The sequence below is a fragment of the Styela clava genome, chromosome 5 (genome assembly GCF_964204865.1).
Source record: "Styela clava chromosome 5, kaStyClav1.hap1.2, whole genome shotgun sequence".
NCBI classification, from domain to species: domain Eukaryota; kingdom Metazoa; phylum Chordata; class Ascidiacea; order Stolidobranchia; family Styelidae; genus Styela; species Styela clava.
Window position 1 is genome coordinate 21535469 of NC_135254.1, and position 24951 is coordinate 21560419.

The following is a 24951-nucleotide window of genomic DNA, read 5'->3' on the forward strand; positions in this document are numbered from 1 at the left end:
ATATATAAATATTTGTGGTAAAATAACCAACCATTTAATATCAAAATCATTTTATGATTTGATAGCTATTCTTTATTTTTATTTTCTAATACAAAAAAATCACAAACTCTTACCACATAGCATTTGTGAGTACTGAAAAACGTATACATAACTATGTTTCTGATGAATGGAAACACACATACATTTCATGACTTTGGTTAGTGGAATTCAGTATTACCGGTATATCTTAACTTGAAATAATCATCATTAGTTCCTCCAAGCATCATCGGACCAAAAAGTACAGATACTGTGCGAGTAATTGAAGGAAACAGTTTTGATCTTGACTGTCCAGTCAGTGGTGTTCCAATGCCAGAAGTTATATGGTTGAAAAACGGGAGACCATTGCCTTTGCTTGATGTAAGCAGAATTAGAAATAATGGACAACAACTTCATATAGAAAGTGCTCAGGTAATGATTAATGAAATGGACATTGGGTATGGAAGCTTAGAATTCTATAGGTAGCTACTTGATATGGTGCAACGTATACTTCTTGGAGTATATGCTATTCATAGATTGACAAACCCAGTCTTTAACCCAGTTTTACTCATACATAAACAGATAATAAGAACCAGTTTCGCTGTGCTATCAAATTATTTCAACACATATTTTGAGAAATAATCGAGCCTCTGCCCATGCAAGAGTTGAGTTCAGCAAAGTTGCTCCTCCTAAACAGCAAAAATTGCTTTAATGTTTGATGGTTTCCTGGACGGATCAATCTGAACAAATTTAAGCAATAAAGAATTTATAAGAATTTGTATTTTTTGATAAGAAATATCCTAATTTTTATGCTAATTTCATTATAATTTGTATTTATCCTCAAAGAAATTGATTTTACTGGTTGATGGTCTCAGTGGGCAGTGTCAATATTGCATCAAATCCTTTGAATGTGAGATTTTTGTAGCACTTTAATGTTTGTTTCGAGCTTTAGTTGTCCCACATATACACATTCAACAACGTCAATTGTTCAAATTAAACTCTGCATTTCAGTTGAATGATATTGGAACCTATACATGTGTTGCTAAATCTGATGCCGGTGAAGCAAATAGAAATTTTGAAGTTGATGTTATTGTGCCACCTAGTTCTTCTGGTAAAGGAGTCAACATTACAGCTGTTACTGGAAGTGATGTAAAACTTGAATGCAAGTCTGATGCAATTCCTCCTCCTACATTTAATTGGCTCAAAAATGGCAGACCAGTAAGTATTTATTCAGTTCTTTTGCATTCCTAATATCTAAAAAATATTCACTAAAATTCCTAAGGCTTCTTCAGTTAATAAAATATCGAGTTGAGGATGACTTTCTTTTGTAATGAGATAGACAAGTGTATTATAAGGGATTTTATTAAATTGAAGTAAAAAATTAGTACTTTTTATTTATTGTTCGAAAGCAGCATATATACTTTCATTTTATATTTTGTCATTTTAGATTGGACATTACAGTCACCTTCTCTTGCTTAAAAATGTACAAGTTACAGATACAGCTGTGTATATGTGTGAAGCTGTCAATGAAGCTGGTATTTATTTATAATATATTAATAATAAAGTTTTCTATTCTGTCTGATGTGAATATTTAAAGACTAAAGTTTAAAATTGTATTAATAATTTATTTATCGGGAATTAAAGCTCATTGAAGTTTTAATGCTGCCTAGATCTGAAAATGAGTAATCATCAATTAAATTAGTATATTTATTATTTTCATATATTTTGAAAAGAACAATTTTGTACAATTGTTCTTGTTCGATTCACTCCAATTGGGATTTATATAATTTTTTAACCAATTTACCTACAGGCAAATCTGTTCGAAACATGGGACTGACTGTTTATAAAAAACCGATCATTGCTCCAGGACCATCGGAAGTCATTACTCTAGTACATGAAACTATTAAGTTGATGTGCATTGTTGATGGAGTACCACAACCAGAGGTATTAATTAAATAAAATTTTAGAACCTGAATAATGGTGAATCTGCATGTATATAAATATAGATTTATGGAAACAATCCATGAGGTTGATACTCAACATATCTCTTTTGTTGCTGTGTTGCCAGATAAATCATTGTCATATTTAAATCATTGAATATTGTAGAAAATTGTAGAATATCAATACAATTTTCATTCTTTGTTATTTTTGCTGGAATCTCATTTGTAACAATTGCCTCACTTTTTATGTAAGAATTGACTTCTAATCCGAAGACATCTTTGAATGTTATTATTTCGATTATGCAAAGGTATCATACTAAAACACAAGTTGTAGAATTATTTTTAACCTGAAAGATTTGTGATCCTATATTTTATCAGGTTTCATGGTGGAAAGACTCACATGAGATATCATCTACTGATGCTGAAAAATACAGATTTGTTGGTGATTCATTAGAACTCATTGATCTACAATTAGATGATAAGGGAGAATACATGTGTCTCGCTACAAATAATGCTGGGTCAGACCAAAGAAAGATAAATCTCATTGTTCAAGGCAAGAGGACACTTATATTGATATATTTTATTCTCAGTAATTGTTTATTATCAATTGCGATACATGGCCTATGAAAATTATGTTGGGTTTCATAACATGCGATCCCCGTTAGATGGTAAACAATCTACCTGGTACAAAGGACTAATTCTTCCTCTTTGGGAAATATCAATCAAAATCATAGTTTATATAAATATAAATCAGCAAATTTTCCTTGAGGTTTCTCCACAAATGTCTGTTACATATGAATCTTATGTCAATTCAATTAGAGGAAAATTTAATTTGAATCTGAGAAAGGACAAATAGGATATGAAATACATATAGAATATTTTATATAATCTTGAATAAAAATTTGATTGTCTGAAAAAGTTTTGTATGTTGTTACTTTTGTTAAATGTAACATTGCAGAAATACAAATGTGCAAGTATGCAGCAGTATTCTTCCATATCCATGTTCTAAAATGTTTTCAATTCAGAACCACCAACTATCGGTCGAGGTCCAACAAACATTACAGTACTTGCCAATACCCCAGTAACATTGCCTTGTGAAGTGAGTGGAACTCCACAACCTTTAGTCAGATGGCTGAAAAATTCTCATCCATATTACCCATCACAAAAGCTAGGTTACAGGTGATTAAGGAAATGTTATAAAGTTTGCTTTTTATTTGACTTTTGATCAAGATTTTTATTATTCAGTAGTATTTGGGTTTTCCTACCGAGATTTTTTCCAATCATTTTTTAATTAGTATTTGATGCATAATATTTATTGAATTCATTTTTGCAAACATTACGATATTGATTTATTTATTTTCTTTTTATAAATATTCAATATTTTTAGACAACTCGAAATTGGGTCGCTTCAAATCAGTGCTGCATCAGTACAAGATATGGGACTCTATACATGCAATGTTGAGAATGACGCTGGATCTATTTTCCGTGACATAAATCTGATTGTCCAAGGTAAAAATCATATTTATATGATTTAACTTTTAATTTCAAAATTTTTTTTATGAAACATACATAAAAACTTTTTTCAGTTCCTCCAAGTATTGCAAACACCATATCAAAATATATTGTACAACCGTTTACTCGTGTACGAATTCCCTGTGATGTATCTGGCATACCTAAACCATCTGTTACATGGACCAGGGATGGAATTTCAGCAGATCAGTATGTTTACATTTATTCTTGTGAACCTACCTCTAGTCTACTAAAACAATAGAAAAAAATAATAGGATTGGATTTACATATTTATCCTGCGAGAGGAAAGCCGAAAGAACGGTTTAATAATATGACGAACCACAGCCTCTTGTCTGGTTACCAGTCCAAGTCAGCTGATAATTTATTTTCCAGATGCATGGACTTGATGGTGGAGGAAGATGTAACCGACCAGCGATTACGCGAACCACCCAACGGTGGCGGGGAGTCCAGTAATCCTTTTGCACATAATTAACCCCGCATGGGATTCCAACCTGCAAACTCATGCAGGGTAATCAAAGGTCCGGTGGCGAGCTTATTCCTAATGCTTAGCACGATGCGCCACACCGCCGAGCTTGCAAATATGAAATGTAGTATGTCTGACTATCATTTTTATGTCTGTTGAAGAAAAACATATTTTGAGGTGAACCTGTATAGAAATATCAATTTGATTATCCAGTTAAGAGTTGCAACTGGGTAGAACATTCTCTGTACAAATCATTGTAATGTCTTGTCTATCTAGACTTATTGGTGTCTACATGAATCCTCGAGACAATTCATTAGATATTCCATCAGTCGGAACACTACATGAAGCGACTTATACATGTACTGCAGAAAATCCAGCAGGTATGTATTCAATAACATTTATTACAATTGTTGTAGACAAAGGATTACCGAAACTGCATATATGTTTACAGGTCAAGCTACTTACGATGCAGAGGTCAAAGTCCAAACTGCCCCTGTGATAGCAAATCCCACACAATCAGTGACAGCTCTGGAAGGAACTACAACGACACTTTCCTGTGAAGCGACAGGAACACCAGAACCTGTTGTTAATTGGAGAAGAGGAACGCAAATCATTGAAATGGATGAAAGACATGAAATGGATTCGAATAATGGATTGAGGATTTCTAATGTTCAGGTCGAAATTTAAGATAGTTTGATAAACACAAATTACATAATATGACATGAATTCAATAAATAAGTGTTTGCTTGACTTAAGGATATGATGGAATTAGAGCCTTAAGTTCTTGTATAGTGTTAATCAGTTATGAACCCTGCATACGAAAATCGTGAGTTTAATCGACTGATGGTATGAATTCTATGTGTAACAATTTTTACAATGATCTGACTTTGCTTAGTATATATTTCTTGCATAATTGGGATAATGTTTTATTTCAATTATCATTAAAAAATATGTGTCATTGATTTATATTATACAAAAAATCATATTCTAAAATATGTAGTATTTTCCTTAACATATATTTTCAGGTTTCTGATAGTGCAAAGTATACATGCGTTGCACAAAACGTTGCTGGAACAGCATTTGGAAAAGTTAAGCTGGATGTTCACGTTCTGCCAAAGATTCTTACTGATCTAAAGCCAAACATGGTTGCTATTGCAGGACAGGTGATCACGTAGTTCATGCGAAATATAAAATACCTAATGCTATGTAACAGACAATAATCCTTATTGGACACAATGTGGACCTATGGTTTTATCATCATGCTGTTGTTGTTGTTAGTATTTTACCCGTTTTGGTGAAAACATCGCTTTTCTGTTCAACTTTTGGATCAATTGCTTTGGAATTTTCAGTGGTTCAGATTGTTTTATCACTATGGCTTCTCGTCTGGTTACCAGTCCATGTCAGGGTTCGTTAGCATGGAATTGATTTTGGAGAAAGCCGTTACCAACCAGTGGTTAGTGAACCACCAGAGGTGAGGAGTACAGCAATACTCTGACACATAATTATCCCCCACAGGATTCGAACCCGCAAACCCTTACAGGGTAATCAGAGGTGCGGTGGCGAGCATATTCTCAGTGTTTTGCACAATGCACCACAACACCAAGCCATATAATTGAGCACTGCTCTTTTTATTTTTTCAATAGAGCTTTATTGCACACTCGTAGTATATTTAATGTTAAAATATGAAACAAAGTTAATATTTTTTATCATTAACTACAGTATCCAAGCCTTCAATTTGAGATACCACATAAAAAAATAAAAGAATTTATTTACCATTTGCATAGTAGGTTACTAAAATTTTAATGTTGTATTTGTATTTGTACTGAAGAACTTTTTTTGCACTAAAACCAAGATTTATGTCAAATTATTTAGTGTCAAAATTGAGAGCAGAATTTTGGAATATTAAGCTATTCATATATAAACATTAATGATAGCAAGTATATTTGTTATGACATAATAAATTTAAATACGTGTTACGTGTAATTTGATGGTTGTTTTTTAGCCATTTACCTTCCCTATATCAACAACTGGAAAACCAAAACCTGCTGTTGGTTGGTCCAAAGATGGCTATGAATTGCTGGAAGATGATTCTCATTATGTAAAGCAAGATGATGGATCTCTTCTCATCCCCATTGTTTTACCTGGTGATGCAGGTATCAATAAAATTTGCTTTTATATTTATATATTTTCATCTTTTTATTAAAACACTCTGTTTAATTCAATTTCTTCTTTGTGACATGATCAGTGTCTTACGTGAATGATTTATAAAATAAAATATAAAAAAAAGTTAGTACTTGAAAATAAATTATTCTAAATTATAAAGTCATAAACACTTGATTTGTGAGCAAATTTGTTAAATTTTCATTAATCAATGTTTCATGTTCTCAGTGCTGTTCCTGTAGATGAGTAAAGAAAAAATAAGACCTTTTTCCCCTTATAAATGGCCATTAATGGCTATACCATAAAGCCTGACATATATACTCCACCTTTACCCCTGTTACCATACCCACCCTCTTTGCACAACTGTCTGTATAAAGGTTCATATTATACATATTTGATTTATGATATTTTATCCATATCAAAAGGGGTGTATGCCGCACATTCGTGTTTTAGGCCAGTATGGTCTTGTGCATACATCCCGTCTTCAGTATTCATAATTACTAACTCTTTTATATTGCTTTTACGAGACGTATAACATACATACATATCTTCTTGCTTCATTCATAAATGTTTACCCATTTTCCTGGATCTATTTTTAATTGTAGGGAGATACAATGTTACTGCTTTCAACGATGCTGGGTCTACTTCCATAATGACACAACTTGATGTTATTGTTCCACCTGATCTTCGAGCATTGGCATCTGAAATTACTGTGACTCAGGGAAGTCAAATACCACTGGATATAGTAGCTGATGGAAATCCTTTGCCTGAAATAACTTGGACCAAGGATGGGGAACCAGTAAGTAAACTGCAATGGATATTTTATAATCAGGCGCAGAATTTTGCTAGTTGCAGGTCATAAACATGTTGTAATTGGTCACATTATACATTTCAAATTGAATTTAGCTAAATCCAGATGATGAAAGAGTGCAGCAGTTGTCCTACGGATCATTAATAATAAACAATGCAATGTCAACAGATACTGGATATTACACAGCTACTGCTATCAATGATGGTGGCAGAGATTCAATTAAAATAAAAGTATGTATGATTTAGTTGTTATCTTCAACAATTAAACATCTAGTTATATAGTAGTTAGTAGTAGTCTAGTTATCTTTTGTCTATATATTGTATTACTAAATGCTCATAAAAATCAAAATGGTCTGTCAAATTATGGGTCATGATAAGATAGATGAAATTAGAAATATCGATCAAAAATAAAATCAGTATAGAAAATATGACCTGTCCATTTGCATTTGCATGTTTTCATCAAATTTTATGTTTTTATAGGTAACGGTGCAGGTTCCACCCATTTTTACTGTAACGCCTGAAAATCAAAAGAAACAGAGTGGTGATGATATGAGTATGGTTTGTGCTGCAGTAGGATTCCCTACCCCAACAATAACCTGGAAATTTAATGATCAGGTTCTTCCTGCTCAAACTGCAATCAATGATGCTCCTGGAAGCAGTTTGTGAGTTGAAACATATTTTAATTGGACTGATACCTGAGTAACATTTTATGAGAATTGTGCATTTCGTTTGAATCCACTTTTTGATTTTTTTCATTACTATTTTGAACAGCGCAGATATAATTATATGGCTCATTAAGCATGGTATGAAATCAATCAACATTTTCTTCATAGGCAATCCTGGTTTTTAGAGATTTTACATGGGTTAAGGTTTAAGTCAGTTGTTCCCAGCCTTTTTTGCGTTGCGACCCCCTTTGGATATTTTCTAACATGCTGCGACCCCTTGTACGATATATGATGAATTAAAATTAAAATTATTAGGACTTACAAAAGAAAGGATATTAAAGCTTTAATGCGTTCCTGCAAATTAGTTACCTTGAATCAATTCTAATACTATCAATTACTTGATTATCCCAAAAATTAAATTTTTTTAACTGTCCTTGAGTGCACTATCACCGAATTGTCCGACCATTAAGCCGATTTTCAAGAGATAATTTTTCAACCTGATTTACTGGGGTCAGATTATTTGGGTTGATTAGCTTTTGACCAGAAAATACCAGGAGTCAAAATTGGACTGGGTGGTACCGGAAAATGAGGTAATGAAAATACATAACTCGTACTTTCACATTACTAATTTTATAGAAAGCTTGCCTACTGTAGACTCAAAATTTCCAGATCAACAATTGATTTTATATTAGAAGATTACCACGAGGTCTCTTAGAGTTGCGCAATTTACACACAACACTTAAAATTAAAAATGGAATAAAAAACATATTCTATGAAATTTGTAATCTACAATAATTTCCAGCCATGAACGCAAAGTTTCTTGTCAAATAATAATCCAAGACACAAGTGGTAAAATTAGACAATTATTGCAATGTTTTCAACTGGGAAAGAATTCAGTCCAATGGAAAAATTTAGCCGTTTTAGGGAGGAACTTTCTCTCATTATATCTCGTAAGCACTTCGTATTGAGTAAATATTGAGCAGGACAAATATTAATTTATTTTTTTATAATAGATCACTTGATCTGTACAAACACGGGAACGCACCTTGCGCATTACGTTAGAAAGCAATCTATTAAAGATTAAATAAATAAAGTACTTTTGTTCATTGAGAGGGATGGAGGGTTCCAAAATAGGTAAAGGCAAGAATCCCATTAAAAAGGATAAGATGTCAAGGTGGTGAGAGTGTTCTTAAGTGGAAGACCTCAGTTTGATTCTGGGATTGGTCAACCCAAAGCCTTAAAAATTGGTTCCATCGTTTCTCGTTTTTTATTGCTCTCCCTGTAAACAAATTTCTTTTTCTACAGTCATTAGAATAGATTTTATAGAAAAAAGTCGTCATAAAATTATTTTGTTCTGCGACCCCCGAAAAGTGCTGGGTCGCGACCCCCAGGTTGGGAATCACTGGTTTAAGGTGACATATGCTTTTGTTCAATTTCTTTCATCTAGTTGAATTGCTTAAGAGTTTAAATAAATATCACTTCATAATCGGTATTGCTTGCAAACAAAATTCTATGTACCATAGTACTATAACAGATTTTTGACATCTTTAAGACATTCGATTCATTGACATGATGTATTTTTCCTATTCCTAACTTCTATTTTATACAGAACATTAATATTTTAGCATAAAGTAAGCTATAGCCTTTTCAAATTCAATTAAAATACCAAAATGTGATGCTATTATTCATGAGAATACGTGGTTAGCAAAGGTATTTATTTTAAATATATAGTAATAATGAGTAGTTTTCATTCAAATGAATAACGAATTATTTTCACTAACTGAGACTTATTATTTTCCTCCATTGTTCTCTGTTATTGTTGTAAATATCTTATAGTAGATGAGCTGTATGTATTTTTTCATGATTTTTTTACAAATTCAATTTTACCACTTCAGATTGTTCATTGAAAATGTGAGAAGTCAAGATTCCGGAGATTATGTATGTCAAGCAAGTAATCAAGCAGGAATTATTGCTCATTTGGCATCTGTGACTGTTGATTCTCCACCGGTTTTTACAAATGAGCACGATCCAGATGTATATGCAAGACTTGGAACAACTGCAAGACTTGATTGCCCGGTTTCATCCAATCCTGCTCCCACTATAACATGGACTAAAGATGGAAGAGTGAGTTTCAACTTTGAATTACAGAAAAACCGAGATTTCTTTATTCCTGACAATGAAAATATAATCATTATTTCTTATTCAGATCATTGCTTCCATATCATTCAATTCGTTATCTAGTGATATAAAATATTATTATTACAAACCTTTCAAATTTCACAATCGAATGCTAGCTTAAAAAGCCTTATATTTTCAATGTTAATAATGAGCATCCGACTAACTTTTGCTTCTGTTATTTGAATTAGTTCATCTGGAAAAACTAGAAATTGGATGAAAGAAATTTTTTGGAACCATTTCTTTATTTATTTTTAAAAAAGGAGCTCTCACGTAGTGGTAGATATGAAATACTGTCGAATGGATCTTTGATTATATATCATACTGAGGAAAATGATGCCGGTGATTATAAATGTGTCGCAACAAATGAAGCCGGGAGTGTAAGTATTATGAAAATAGTAATGAAAATGAAAAAAAAATATTGAGTCAATATCTCTATGTAATAGAAATTTGGCATCAAAATAAACAATCTGTGTGTTTGTGGATGTATATTTATTTTAATCCTGAGTTATAAAGTACTGTAAGCCAAATTATAAGGAAAAATTGAAATAATCTTTTTTGAAAAGGAAATGTGTGTTGCAAATTTTCATACATTTTCATATGAGTTGCACAATACTTGATGGTTTAGAGCAGAGGTTCTCAAACTTTTGGTGTTAAGGAGCCCCTGAAGAGGATGACTATTATTCACGGAGCACCACAATAAATTTTAAAATTGTTACTTACCAATTAATATTCCTTACAAGGCATGAATAAATCTAAATTTCATAGATAAATTATATATTTTAAGGCTGTAAATTTGACACTTGATAAACATAATAATAAATTCGGGGTCGAACCTCCCTTCTGATATTTTTGAAAACTGAAAAATCTATAATACTGTGAGCGATTGCATCTTGATAAAATCGCCGATTATTTTTGTCAGTTAGATATGTTTTTTAGTCCGTAAACATTTGCATGTCGGTGTTTATTCTTCTTAAATCACAAATTTTCCTCGGCATATGCATAAATTGTTCCACAAGGATTGGGCGAGGACAATAATTGCTTTTTGATCTTGTGTGGAAATATGAGTTCAGTGTAAAAAACATGGCATTTTAAATATGCCCCCATTGGTCAGTGATTGTGCAATTGTGAGTGATACTCATGGAGATTTTAACGCCGACCTTGAGATTCTATCGTGCTTAAAAATAATCTTCTGTGCTGAAAGATCAAATCCAATTTGACAAATCCCAAGATCGTGAAAATACGATTTCCATCTATTTATAGTTGGTACTTGGCAGTTAAGAACGATTATTATGTTATTTTAGAATAGTAATCTTTCATTTTAGTAATCGTAATAGTAATATAGACGCAAAGACGAGTAGCGATGAACACAATTGAATTATCGTGCTCGCGTCGGCCATAGATTGAATATTTTACGCAACAGAAAACCTGTTATCTGCTTAAAAAGTCTTTTTTCAACGAGTGGCCTCATCGCGAAGAATGTTGTGCGAGAATTTCCGATTTCAATTTTGAACACCCACCTCCCTCTTTTTTAAACTCCTGGCTCGCTTCTGCTTGTAGATAATTTCATATTTGAATTACCGCCTTGCGATATTTCGACGCTAATATTGTCACATTTTATTAATGCCGTTATTGCGTCTTTGGACAGTTACAAAATTAGCCAAGTAATTGAATAGCCCGCGGAGCCTTTAGGTTTCTCTCACGGAGCCCTAGGGCTCCGTACGGAGCACTTTGAGAACCTTTGGTTTAGATATTCATTGATGATTTCAATCAAGACATACCTTCAGCTTTGTATGTCAAAGTATATTTTTGCGTTGCGTCTTATTTAAATCAGAATTAATGACCAATTGCATAATAAAATATCTGATGTAGACATGACTTATTTGAGTTTTTATTGAAATGAAAAACTTCATATAGATTGACCGAACAACAAAACTTATTCTGGAACTCGCACCATCATTTTTAACCAGACCAAGTGATACAGTCGCAGTATCAGGCAGCAATGTTATAATGAACTGCGCTGCTCATGGTGTTCCAACACCAAATATACGTAAGTAATTCACTGTTTTTATCTTGTATGTTGTGGGCCACAAATATTTTCTGATTCTTTTTGCTGTAATTGTTCACAATTCTCGTTTTGCATTAAAAAAATGTTTCATTACATTAATTTGTGCATTTTCTTTGTAAAATTGTGCCTATGCCAGTAATAAGGCTGTTTTTGATTTCATTACCCGTAAGTGTGTTGAACAATGTAGAAAATCTTTTCTACTTCAATATATTTATTCATATTTCCATATTATTTATATTGTAGAAGAAAAAACCTAGAAGTAGCAAAATAGATTAAGATTTCTTTCTAATACTGAACTTCTTATGCTAAAATTTTTTTTAGAATGGAGGAAATCAAATCGAGCACTGCCAACTGATGGGCGATTCACTGTTCTTCACAATAATTCCTTACAAATTGCAACTATTCAATTGGAAGACACAGGACAGTATAGTTGTATTGCTACAAATGAAATTGGGTCGAGAATGGCAAAAGCATCTTTAGTGGTTAAGGTAAAATTTATTCTATTTGATGCAAACACGTGGTTTGGTGGACTTGACCCTAAAATTGACCAATGGAAACATGAAACATGAATTATTTGGTTGAAATGTCATGAATAATTCAGATGCTAATTGCCACACTTTCACATTTTGTGCAAACCAGTAGATAGTCTAAAGATAGCAACTGACAGGTCTTGAAACAATTCAACTCAATACTGCTGAGGAAACAGCTAATCAGAAGGTATTTTGGAACTTCAAAAGTGCTTGAGTAAAACAGTTGACATAAAAAGCGAGTACCTCTAGAACAGGGACAGGGAATCTTCTTGGTATTCTTGGAAACACAAAATAAGGGAAACACTTGGCTGCCAAAGATTTGGATTTAAAAAAATTGTCTTGAGCGAGTGGGAGCAAGTATTGTGGTCTACTCTATCATGTAAAAGCAACCTTGTCCACCATTTAAATTGCAAAGTTTGTTTCCAAATGGTATAGATAAGAACTTATGGCTAATTTAGTGCAATCACTGCAAGCCTTACTGTGGGAATGAAGCTTAGATCAGCAAAGTCTGATGACTTGATACAATAAATATCATGTTATTGAGTCCTTTTCTGTTCTTCACCCAACTTCAGTTGACTATGATTGAGGACTACTGATAAATTCATAACGGTTTGTTCATTAAATATTAAAAAATTATACTTCAATAAAAGTACGTACTTTTAGCTGAAATTTTTATTTATTGAACGAAAATTCTTAAATTTTTTTCATCAAAACTTAATCTGACCAGGAAGTTATTTTAAAGTGTAAAAAAGCAATCATTAGTATGAAATTAATTAGGCTATGTCCATCAGTCAATTTATTCTTCTTCTTGTCCATGAGTGATGACATAGCAGAGGGCTTTGTAGTCAAGGTTTCCAGCAACATCGATGGGTGCGATTTCCATGACTTGGTCAACTTCTTCTTTGGTAAATCTTTTTCCTTGAGTTGTAAACATTTCTGTAACGATGTCCTTGTGGATGACGCCAGTGTTTTCAGGATCAAGGATCTTGAAAGCTTGAACAAGAGTATCTTCTGGGTCAGTTCCTTGAAGTTTGTCTGCTAACATGTTCAAGAAAACAGTGAAGTTGATTGCACTTGGTGCTTCCAAAATCATAGCTTCCAATTTTTCCATTTTGATGTCACGCACTCCCAGAGCGGAGTATGTGTCCTTGAGGTCAATTTTGTCAATGAATCCATCACGATTTGCATCAATCATTGAAAAAGCCTCCTTGAATTCTTGAATTTGATTTTGGTCAAACATTGAGAAGACATTGGAGTTAGCTTTTTGTTCCTTCTTTGCTCCCTTCTTTCCCCCTTTCTTTGGTGCCATTTTGATTCAGTGAAGAACAATTAAACAACTAGAAGAGAAGATTCTACTTTGTTAATGCAGAAGCTGGAATGATATCTCTGTTCAACTACGGTTAACTTTTATATTAGTTTTGGTGCTAATTTCAACTCACATTCAACATGCCAAAGTGTGAAAAATGAAGTGTGAAAATATGTTGTCACTTGTGGGAATAATAGTATTTTGCATATGTGCACATTTGGCAAAGGTGTTAATCTAATGCATATGTTTTTGATCAGTTTATATTTTGATTTGTTAAGATCCAAGTTAGAATTTTTTATGTCTTTCAAATACTTACCGGTAATATAAGTTTGTTAAAATGGCCTCAATCTTTTAATTCTTAATTTTTGAATGGACATGGCAAAAGTTTAATGAGATATCACTTCATTATCGTAAATTAGCTCTAAATTCCTGATTCTTCAAATGGGTTAGAATGTTTCAAATCATGAATGTACTTGAAACTGATTTATGACAATTGATTAGAGCTACTAGTGATGTTAATATTTTAGGTACATGGTCAATTTGGTGAATGGAAACCATTCGGTGCTTGTTCAACAACTTGCGGAACTGGTTCTAGAACAAGGATAAGATTCTGTAATTCACCACCACCAGCTAATGGCGGAAATGATTGTGTGAAAAATAGTGAAGACAGTACACCATGCGAACAAGGACCTTGCCCTGGTAATTCTTTCTTTTTATTATTCTTGTTGCGAATTGAACGATATGCTTTTTATTACCAATTGAGAAGTTCCATAAATTTACACAGTTTAACATTTCCGGAAATTTTTTTGCCTGGTCAATCGGGGAATACCCGACGAGTCATTTGGTGGGTTTTATGGTTGTCACATATAAGCTCTAGTGGATGTTTGTTGGTGGTTGCCAAGGCCGTACTTATCAATGATAACAGTCTTTAAAAACTTAATTCCTGAGTTCATAAGTTTATTAGATATTAGACCGTAAGTGTCCCTGCTCGATAACCAGTTTTGATTCCCCTCGGCTTTTTCCCCCCTGTAGATTTTATGTAGAATTTTTTTTCTTTCTATATTTTCTATTTTTGACTGAATGGAAAAAATAAACTCGACTATGGGGTTCAAATAGGTAAAAACTCAATTCACATAGGATATTCTTCTTATATTCTGCATTTTGTAGGAACTATCTAATGACTGTTAAATATGAGCAGTAGATATCTCTTCAAAGATTAGCGTACATAATAGGTATATTAAATATTTTAGTTAATGGTGGATGGGGCGAATATGGTTCTTGGGAGCCTTGTTCTGTTACCTGCGGCCAAGGTCATGAAATGAGACTGAGAGAATGCAGTAATCCAACACCTCAATATGGAGGCCTTCCGTGTTCTGGAGATGGATTTGAAAAACGACTATGTAGAAAAACACCTTGTGGAGGTGAGATCTTTGCTGACACTCATAATCTAAAATTGAATTATAGCAATTTAATGATGCAAATAGGTATGACGTCATTGACAGATGTCCATGTCTGATAACTAGTTTTGCGCAGTGAAGGAAAGAGGGGTTGGGTAGGATGGAATTTTCACATTAATTACAGGATAGAGAAAAGCTGTTAAAATAGTCTAATCATATTATAAACCACGCCTCTCATTCTGTTACCAGTTTATGTATGGAATGGAAATAACTAGCCAGTTTGGAATATATTAATTTTAATTTTGAGTCTCAAATCAAAGGTGTGGCATGTGAATAGAATTTTATGTTCCAAATAATGTTGAGACAAATATCAAAAAGTTAATATCATTACATTATGATGGGATTGGGTTTTCATATTGATCCTTGAGCAGGCAAATATGATGGCTTGATATCGTCACCAATCTTATCGTTTTAGTCCGAAAATTAAATTCTGGAGGCTTCTGTACCTGATTAGGGTTTGATTGAACCATTCTATTACAGCAAGCAGTCCCGCAAACAGCAATTTCTCCACTTATACTTATGGGAATCTTCTATCCTGTACACATTAATCTGTTAATGATGTGCTTCTAATAATAATCAACGAGCCTATCAAGGTTTATTCCAATAATTATCATAAAAAATCAACCACAGGGTACACCAAAAATTTAATTGGGGCATGTACCAATTGGTTAGTAAATTTTAAAATTCTTGAAGATCAATATAATTTTGATATTATGTATTTTATAGTATATTGAGGCATACATTATGTACACACCTACATAGAACTGAATAAACCAAATTTTAGTGGATGGTGGTTGGAGTAAATGGAGTGCATGGTTGCCATGCAGTGCTACATGTGATGAAGGTGTATCAGTACGAAACCGTGCATGCAACAATCCTGCACCAACAACAGGAGGAAGAAAATGTGAAGGATCCGACACCATGTCTAGAATTTGTAATTTGAAAAATTGTCCAGGTAATATTATTTCTTATATAGCTAAATGTTTTATTTATTGTCAGTCATTGGTATAGAAAATATAATTGCTACCTGACATGGAACAATGTCATTTTCTGGTAAAGTTTAATGTCACCATTTTAGTTTAGTTAATATGCAGAAATAGGAATACTGTCCACTATTGAATGTCACATAAGTCAAACATTTTTTCATGTTTTCATAAGATGTACTTGCGTGGCCATCAACCCAATGAAATGTCTGTTTAATGCATCAAATCTCTTATTTAGTAAATGGCAATTGGGGTACATGGGCAGCATTCAGCATATGCTCTGTGTCATGTGGAGGTGGTACTCGTGATCGAATAAGAACATGTTCTAATCCAGCACCAGGTTTTGGTGGAGAATTGTGTCCTGGATCAAATATACAACTTGATAATTGCAATGCCGAACCTTGTCCAGGTGAATGCATTTACTTAAATGCTAAACTGATTATACACAAATTTTATTTATTCAATTCATTTTACAATTGAGTTTTCTTCTCTTATTGTCGCATGTTCTGAAAAAAGTATTTTTGGCCTCTGATTTGTGAATTTGCTAGATGGGTACAAATATTTTTTTTATATTCAGAGAACCTTGTAAGCCGTTTTTCTAGTTTTGACTTTATTGCTCAACTTCTGATATTTATTGACAAATTGTTTTTTAATATGATAATAGTGAATGGAAACTGGGGTTCATGGGGAGTGTGGTCGTCATGTTCTCAATCATGCGGAGGTGGGCAGCGTAGAAAATATAGGTCATGTGCTGAACCAAGACCAAGATATGGAGGAAGATATTGTCCCGGAACCGATGTTACAATGCAGTCTTGCGGTTTAATACCATGTCCAGGTAAATATATATTATAAGTTCATCATGATGCTATAAGTAATTTATTTTGAATGATGTATAAAATTATATGTTAAAGTTATATCTAGTTCAATGTGAACAATAATCACATCAGCAAATAGTGTGGAAGCTGGATCTCGATGACCGCATCACTCCCTCCTGTCCATATCAAAGCAATTTTTATTTATCTCGTATTTTTTTCGTGTTGATGACTGTTTGTATTTTGATTGACAAAATAATAAATATCACTCTATCTCTCTTTTCTATGCGGAACCAGGTTCTGTGGGTGGGATCAATATTGTACTTGATCAAAGTGTAGTATAATATATACACAATTTTACACATGCTCTCTGAACTATACAATAAATCTGATGTAAAGTGTCGAATAGTAGGAATATTTTTTTTTATCAGCAGACTCATTTGTTGTCTTTATTTTATAATTTCATATTGTGATAATCCATACTGACAGTTTGATCACAGCGTAAATAAAATGGTCAGGAGTCTTGGTGACCTGTAAAGGTCTTGCATACTGGCAATCACGATTCAATGTTTAACTATTCACTGCACTGTGTTTCTATAAAAATCTGTACTATTGTTCTTTTTTAACATTGTTTTGTGGAAATAAAATCTCTATCTCTCTGGTTATATTAGGCTATTATGTTATATTTCATTTGTATAATTGAATGTGCTAAATATATTTTAGAGGATGGTGGTTGGAGTGAATGGTCTGAATGGACTCCATGTTTGGTGACCTGCGGAAGTGGTATTCGAAACAGAAAGAGAACATGTACAAATCCAGTACCACAATATAATGGAAAGTTTTGTGACGATGATTCAACTCAAACAGATCAGTGCTCATTACAACCATGTCCAGGTTCATAACAATCAGCTGATTACATCTTTTTTTTTCTGTTGTCAATTTAATTTATTATTTTATGCTAACTGAAATAGAATTATATCATATTGGGCATAGATTTTCTGGGATTGTTTTTAGTAAATAGGCTATCTATAATTTTGTATTCCTAATTTTTTTAAGATGGACCAAGAACCGCAATTGGAACGTTATATGGAAATGTAAATGATGTACCTATTATTGGTTCAAGTATTTTGTCTCACGGAACTCCGATTGGTGATGATAAAGTTCGTGTTGTATCAGTTATCAAGGATATTCCCAAAGCAATTGGTGAATAAATAGATATAATTAATTGAAGAAGCTATTTTAATACAAAAACATACTTTTTGATATACAGTTTTTCATAATTACACCAACTCACCCAGGCATGCGCATATTATTGCAATAAAGCTCGTAATTTTAAACTACTGTTCTGCCATGATGTCATTAAAGTTTAAGTCAAGTTTCATCAAACTGACAAGAGAGTCCTGAGTGAAAAATTGATTTTAATAACCTATCTATTTGAACTCAATTTCAGCACTATACTTCCTGACACAATTTTAGCTCTTTCCTTGTAAGAAAAAATTCAAGGGATTCAAGTCAAAATTATTTAACATATTTTATCAGGTGAAGACTTAAGAAATCAAGTTTCAATTTTAACACCAATATACTGGACATTCGCAAAGGAAATAGAAGGTGCATACAATGGACATACATTGACTGGAGGAAATTTTGAACGACATGTGAATGTATGCTGCTATTCATTTTTCAAACAATATAGTACAGTGTTTCTAAAGTACTTTAATTTCTTATATTTGATATTTTAACTTGTTTACATATTAACATATCAACATTGTAATCTAAATCTATGTTGTACTCGCTTTTGTTTTCATTTCCACCTTTTCACGTGGAGCTAAGTAATTATATGTTGTATATTCATGACCTTACTTTCTATAATACGAAAAATGTTTTAGGTGGAATTTCCAAGTGGGCAACTTGTTGAAATGTTCCACGATGCAAAAGGAATAGACAAGGAAGGAAACCTAGTTGTGGACATTCAAATTAATGGAGATGTTCCAATGTTCCCCCCAGATATTGATCTCAGCATTAAAGTGAGCATAAAATAATTGTTTATAAAATTATAGTATACAAGGAAAGGAATAAAAATTTGGCATTCCAATTGGATGATCAAATATATGTGACTTCTTATAATATGTAGAAGACATTATATGTTATATTTTATAAATACAAAACGTTGCAAGGAATTTTCACAATTCAAAGTTGTTAAAGTTTTAAAACTAAAAAACACCTTTTGTGTTACCTTTCATATTTTTCGTAGAAGATGATTTTGTCAATTAGTAAAGTACTTTAGTAATCTGAATTTACATTGCAAACTTGAAAACAACCCATTTGACAATTGAAAATAAAAATTCAATTCTATTTTTTATTAAATTTTTTCAGGATTATTTTGAAGATTACATTCAAACAGGACCGGATTCTTTGTATGCATTTTCTGATCGTTTTTATACAATTAACAATGAAATTATGCTGTACACTTGGAATCATTCAATATACTATGATGAATCTCATGGCGTGGTAGGAAAAATGGATATAATTTCGTTTGCATGGCATTAAGAATATATGTCCAAGAAGCAGAGCCTGGAGTATTTTCATATTTTTATATTTTCATTTGAATCCAGATAATTTGATCTTATTATAAAATTATATTATTATCACATTGTCTAATATTTTATTTCTCTCATTTTTCAAATCGATTTGGGTAACCAGATTCAATAGAAAGTAATTTGAGTTGACCTTAGTTTTGGTTTTCCAAAATAATTTTTACTGTGATACAGTGGCCATCTATATATCTGTTGAATGATTTTATTTATGATTTCTGAGAGCAGATATTATGAAGTTGAACAATCTCAACTTAGTAATTATTATAATAATTAACCCATTCATTACTTGGTAACAAATTGTCTTATTCTTAATAATCTATTACTTTCTATTCAGTAAATTTATTTCCTCTCATGCAATGCATATATCGATATATATAATATGTATATTTATATACTTGAGTACCGAGCATTAAATGCTGATAACTGCTGCCGGAACCATGATTCAAGATTATAATTTTTTTAGATGCCATATCTTGTGGAACAACTATTTGGAACAGACATTGTTGCCAAATATGATCCAGAAACACTTGAGCTCATGTTCCAGATTGATGTGACAATAGGGAAAGGAGATCCCAGTAATGAATGTCCACATGGTTTTGTACTTGATCCAACTGGACAATATTGCAATGGTAAACTTCCTAACATACAACATGATACATTATAATGTGTTAGCGCTATTACTTTATGTATCTATTGAAACTTATTATTGTTTTATTTAAAATTTACATAGGCATATTCAAACCCCTGAAATACCCCTTTTTGCTCTTTGAAGATATCAGAATGCCAAAAAACATGTTAACATTAGTCATAATGTGATGTGGTTTTGTGAGGAAATGTTATCTTACGTGCCATGTACTAGTTTTAACTTTTTTATTTGTCATTCAAATGTTGAAAGTATGCATGTATATGTCAAATTTATTAATCTTCGTATTGATGCTGGTTCCTGCTAGACAAAAAAATGTTTTTTTTATAAGCAATCCGAGAATAACATTTAAAGCATGGAATTCCAAATCATGCAGAATCCGTTTTGTCTAAAACTAGAAGTGATCCGTATTAAGAACAGTACTTTCACACCCAATACCATCTGAACCTATGTGTAATTCATTGTATTAAAGATGAAGATGAATGTAACACAAGACAACCATGTTCACACATTTGCCACAACTTGATCGGATCATACAGTTGTGAATGTCCAGATGGATTCCACATTGGAATGGATGGCGACACTTGCAAAGGTACAGAAATTTTAAATTGAAATGTAGTAGTTATCAGTGGTTACTTTGTTGAACTTTTATACACATAAATCATTGTGCATCATGAAGAAAAAGAATGCATCAAATTTGTATGGTTAAATAGAATCTGTTATTGGCTTCTGTTATTTCCTTCTGCAATGTCTAGTAACTACCTGTAGATTTCAAATTCGTTGATTTTAATTTTTAGATATTGATGAATGTGAGGAAAGCTCTTATGACTGTGAAGCTCCATATGTATGCAAAAATACACGGGGTTCGTACAGATGTGAAATAACTTGTGGACCAGGACTTCTAATATCTGAAGATGGCCAGCATTGTACAGGTTTGTGATCTATTTTACCATGGTCACATGCTGTATTTTTATTTACAATCATTATTAGGTTCTGAAAATTCTTTCCCATTTACTAGATCAGGGTGGTCCAAACCCAGGCCCGCGGGCCACAAGTGGCCCGCCGCTTCATTATCTGTGGCCCGCTCCGCATTCGAAGAGTAATTAAAATATTGTATTTTAAATTGCTTCTCATAAAATAATTCAGAAAAATTCGACATATTGTTGTTATATCACCACTTTGACTGAATTGACTAGTATGATGGCTAGCTGAAGCAACTATCGAAGTTGAATGATGTGATGGGCAGTTTAAATTGTTACCTGGATTTTTATCGTTTTGGTTGGGAATATATGCTTACAATATAGGCATGATAGAAAACTAAAAATCGAATGCGAATTCTATAGTCTAGGTTTGCAATGCCTGTTAACTATGTGTTTACACTAAGAAGTGCTTGTTTTGTACAACACTGTTTGGTACTCCTGAAGTATGTGCACCAAGATGTCGCACAACCTGAACCCTGGCCTGGTACACAACCTGAGTTCAGGTTGTGCACCATCTTGGTGTGCATACTTCAGGAGGTCTCACTGTTTACCTATTCTTGGTATGGTACTATTGTGGCCCGCGACCAATGCCAAAATAATTGTGTTGCCTGCGGAGCTCACAACCTTGGACCACCCTGCTCTAGATCATACCATTCTTTACCAATCACTCATGGTATGCTTGCACAATTAGAGCATTAAAATGATGTGATAGTGAATCCTGGAATTTCTGTATTAAAAAACTCTTAATTTTTTTTCAATTCATTGCCAGATATGCTGAAACTGTTAAACCTCTTATACCAAATGATTTTTTTTCTACACTAAAGAAGCATCAATCATTCAATGCGCTGTACATTGAACAGTAAACACCCAATAAATGTATGAATCATTTCCAACAGCTGTTCAATGTCATTTATGCTAGAGCCATCCCTTGTTAGATCCATGACAATGCGTTTTGCAGCACATATACATGAGCATGAGCACATTTAGGCAAACCTTATCAATATGCCTCAATTGCCAAACAAATATCCGTACTACTTGTCAGTTATCCCACTTTTTCAATAAAAACCAAAGCCCTTTCATGGAGTGCCAATCATGAATATTTGATTTGATCACCATTTTTACTAGATATAAATGAATGTGAAGGAAATCGTGAAAGGATATGTGAACACATTTGCAATAATACCTATGGATCATTCAGATGTAGTTGTAGACTAGGATATCAACGTTCTGATGAAACAAGTTGTGAAGGTAGGATAAACTACTAGAAAGGAGTGATAACTATTCAAGATAATCTCAGTAGTCATAATTCTAAAAGTTGATGTATTTCATATCCATCATTTTATTCAATTTTTCTAAAAATGATGAATTTTATTTATCCATAATTAAGATATTGATGAATGTACCAGGGGTGCATGTTATGGAGATATCACTCAATGTCACAATACAGCTGGATCTTACTTTTGTACGAACAGTTGCCCTGCAGGATTTTATCTTAATCAAGAAACTGAAACATGCCTTGGTAAGTATGCTTAATCCATCTGTTTTATTGAAAATGATGAAACTATTCCTATTTGCTTTGAGAATATTGATAATGGTGTTAATTACTTCCAATAATTTTGAATAATGTACCACCAATCTTCATGTTGAATCATTGCAGAATTTAGGTAAAATTAGTGAACTTATATCTGTGATAATGTTTGCAATGGTTCAATACTTTTGCCTTGTATGCTTGCATTTACATGGTGGTGGTTAAATAGTTTAAATAGTAATAGTGTATGTATAGTGTATTTTCAACTTCATTCTTCAGTATTTCGATCATGCACCAGCACAACATGAGGTCTTTTATGATCAAATGTAATATTTTCTTTGTAGACATAGATGAGTGTGGTACTGAAGAACTCAATCGTTGTGATCATTTATGTGAGAATGTAGATGGATCATACAGATGTTTATGTAACGATGGTTATACAATGGACAGGAATTCTGGACTATGTATAGGTATGGTTCTTCTGCTGGAATATGTCGTGATGTATGTAAAAAAAAATAAAACACTGTATTTATGACTCACACTAATTCTGAGTGATGATAAAGTAAAGTTATAGTTGAATTCCATGAAATCATATCTTTTCAGATGCATTTTTAGAGTGCAATTTATAGTTTCACAAAACTGATATTCACTTTTTGATAGACCGAGATGAGTGTGCTGATGGACGAGGTCCTTGCCAATATGGTTGCGCAAACCTTGAGGGTACTTATAGATGCTTCTGTCCAAAAGGTTACAGACTGAGTTACAATGAACACTCTTGTGAAGGTGATGTATAATTTCAATTAACTATTGCTGCTGATATGCCTTGTCAGCTCTAAATATGTATACCTCTAACATGGTATATATTTATAATATACTTGTATAGTGATGAAATTGCTATTGTGGTGAACTATTAACAGGTTAGCAAGGTTTAGGCTTTACCAATACAAATGCATGTGAGTTAGATATACACCTGCTGATATCATTATTTTGTTATTCTACAATTATGTTTATATGGTGACACAATTGATATGTGGGTTTATGGTGAACTCTAGTATCCTATATATGTATAAAATACTTGTCTGGTGAAACAATTGCTAAGGGGGTTTGTCATGAACTATTAATAGGTTAGGGAGGTTTTGGCTTTTTCAGGACAATTGCATGTAAGTTTTATGTTCGCCTGCTGATTTTTACCGTTTTTTTATTGTACAAATATGTTGTTTTGGTGTAAAGGGGTTTGTGGTGAACTACTAACAGGTTAGCAAGGTTTAGTCTTTACCAATTCACATACATTCATGTACGCCTGTTGATATCACTATTTTGTTGTTCTACAATTATATCCTGCGATTAATTTTGATAATTTTAAGTGATATTTGGATTCAGTATTTTAATTTTATATATATATTGGACATAAATTTTGTATCTCACTGCGAAATGATGAACTTCTTAGAATATTTCATTTTCCTATTTAGATATTGATGAATGTAAAGAAGGACTAGCAAAATGTGTTGGAAGAGATGTTATGTGTGCTAATTCACTTGGTGATTTTAGATGTGTAAATACGAGATGTCCTCCCAATTACAAGAGACATAATGGGTAGATATAAGAGTCTATTGATTCAATATTACTATGTCGGTGCCAATTTTTTATATGCTACTTTATTGATCAAGTTTTGATATGTGGCCTCTGTACTTGTTTATGCACATAGAGTACCTTCCCTCTATATCACAAATTGCTAGGCAACAAACTCCTAGACAGAATCACTTTACATGTTACATATAATGTCCCATAAGGTTCTATTCCCATATCGAACTTTCTGGAGTGTGGTTCAGTATATAATTAGTTAATTATAACTTTTTCCACCAACAATATTCATCAGTTTGGATTATAATCCATAGTAATACTAATCTGGATAAGTATCCCAATGTTGGCATTTTATATATTTCTGATACCCATTTCATTATATTCTGCTGAGTTTTTATGAAAAAAAATCTTTACGTCTTGTTAATTTGAACAATCATACACTGGAATTTGAACAATCATATCAACAATATCATACATTATCAGTGAAATAATTTTTTAATTTACAGAATTTGTACAAGAGATTGTCTTGGCGATGAGTGTGAAAATAAATTTAAGAGTGTGATTCGTTACAACTCTACCTATTTGAGAGTTGGAGTTCCCAAAGACCAAGATTTGCTTGAGCTAGCTGTTTCCTATACAAATCCAACAGGATCACATCAGTTACACAGCAATACCATGTGAGAATTTGTTGAAGTTAACGGTTCATTGAAA

General features: G+C 32.8%; 1 protein-coding gene and 1 pseudogene across 1 annotated transcript in view; one reads left to right on the forward strand and one right to left on the reverse strand.

Moving 5' to 3' along the window:
- LOC120343965 (hemicentin-1-like) overlaps positions 1–24951 on the forward strand; it is a 67915-nt gene that overhangs the window by 42163 nt on the left and 801 nt on the right. The window contains exons 70-107 of the mRNA XM_039413016.2: positions 251–447; positions 1027–1233; positions 1463–1550; positions 1826–1959; positions 2334–2508; positions 2981–3134; positions 3343–3464; positions 3542–3674; positions 4225–4328; positions 4400–4623; positions 4974–5111; positions 5951–6101; positions 6714–6907; positions 7015–7149; positions 7399–7580; positions 9479–9707; positions 10022–10138; positions 11676–11808; positions 12148–12314; positions 14190–14361; positions 14913–15083; positions 15904–16074; positions 16341–16511; positions 16767–16937; positions 17638–17808; positions 17971–18117; positions 18454–18575; positions 18801–18938; positions 19288–19422; positions 19972–20137; positions 20624–20743; positions 20949–21083; positions 22257–22379; positions 22519–22650; positions 23004–23129; positions 23320–23442; positions 24129–24252; positions 24747–24917. Of these exons, the coding sequence (XP_039268950.2) occupies positions 251–447; positions 1027–1233; positions 1463–1550; positions 1826–1959; positions 2334–2508; positions 2981–3134; positions 3343–3464; positions 3542–3674; positions 4225–4328; positions 4400–4623; positions 4974–5111; positions 5951–6101; positions 6714–6907; positions 7015–7149; positions 7399–7580; positions 9479–9707; positions 10022–10138; positions 11676–11808; positions 12148–12314; positions 14190–14361; positions 14913–15083; positions 15904–16074; positions 16341–16511; positions 16767–16937; positions 17638–17808; positions 17971–18117; positions 18454–18575; positions 18801–18938; positions 19288–19422; positions 19972–20137; positions 20624–20743; positions 20949–21083; positions 22257–22379; positions 22519–22650; positions 23004–23129; positions 23320–23442; positions 24129–24252; positions 24747–24917 (5773 nt within the window). The remainder of the gene's footprint in view (positions 1–250; positions 448–1026; positions 1234–1462; positions 1551–1825; positions 1960–2333; positions 2509–2980; positions 3135–3342; positions 3465–3541; positions 3675–4224; positions 4329–4399; positions 4624–4973; positions 5112–5950; positions 6102–6713; positions 6908–7014; positions 7150–7398; positions 7581–9478; positions 9708–10021; positions 10139–11675; positions 11809–12147; positions 12315–14189; positions 14362–14912; positions 15084–15903; positions 16075–16340; positions 16512–16766; positions 16938–17637; positions 17809–17970; positions 18118–18453; positions 18576–18800; positions 18939–19287; positions 19423–19971; positions 20138–20623; positions 20744–20948; positions 21084–22256; positions 22380–22518; positions 22651–23003; positions 23130–23319; positions 23443–24128; positions 24253–24746; positions 24918–24951) is intronic.
- LOC120343967 (myosin regulatory light chain, smooth muscle pseudogene) lies at positions 13014–13732 on the reverse strand (annotated as a pseudogene).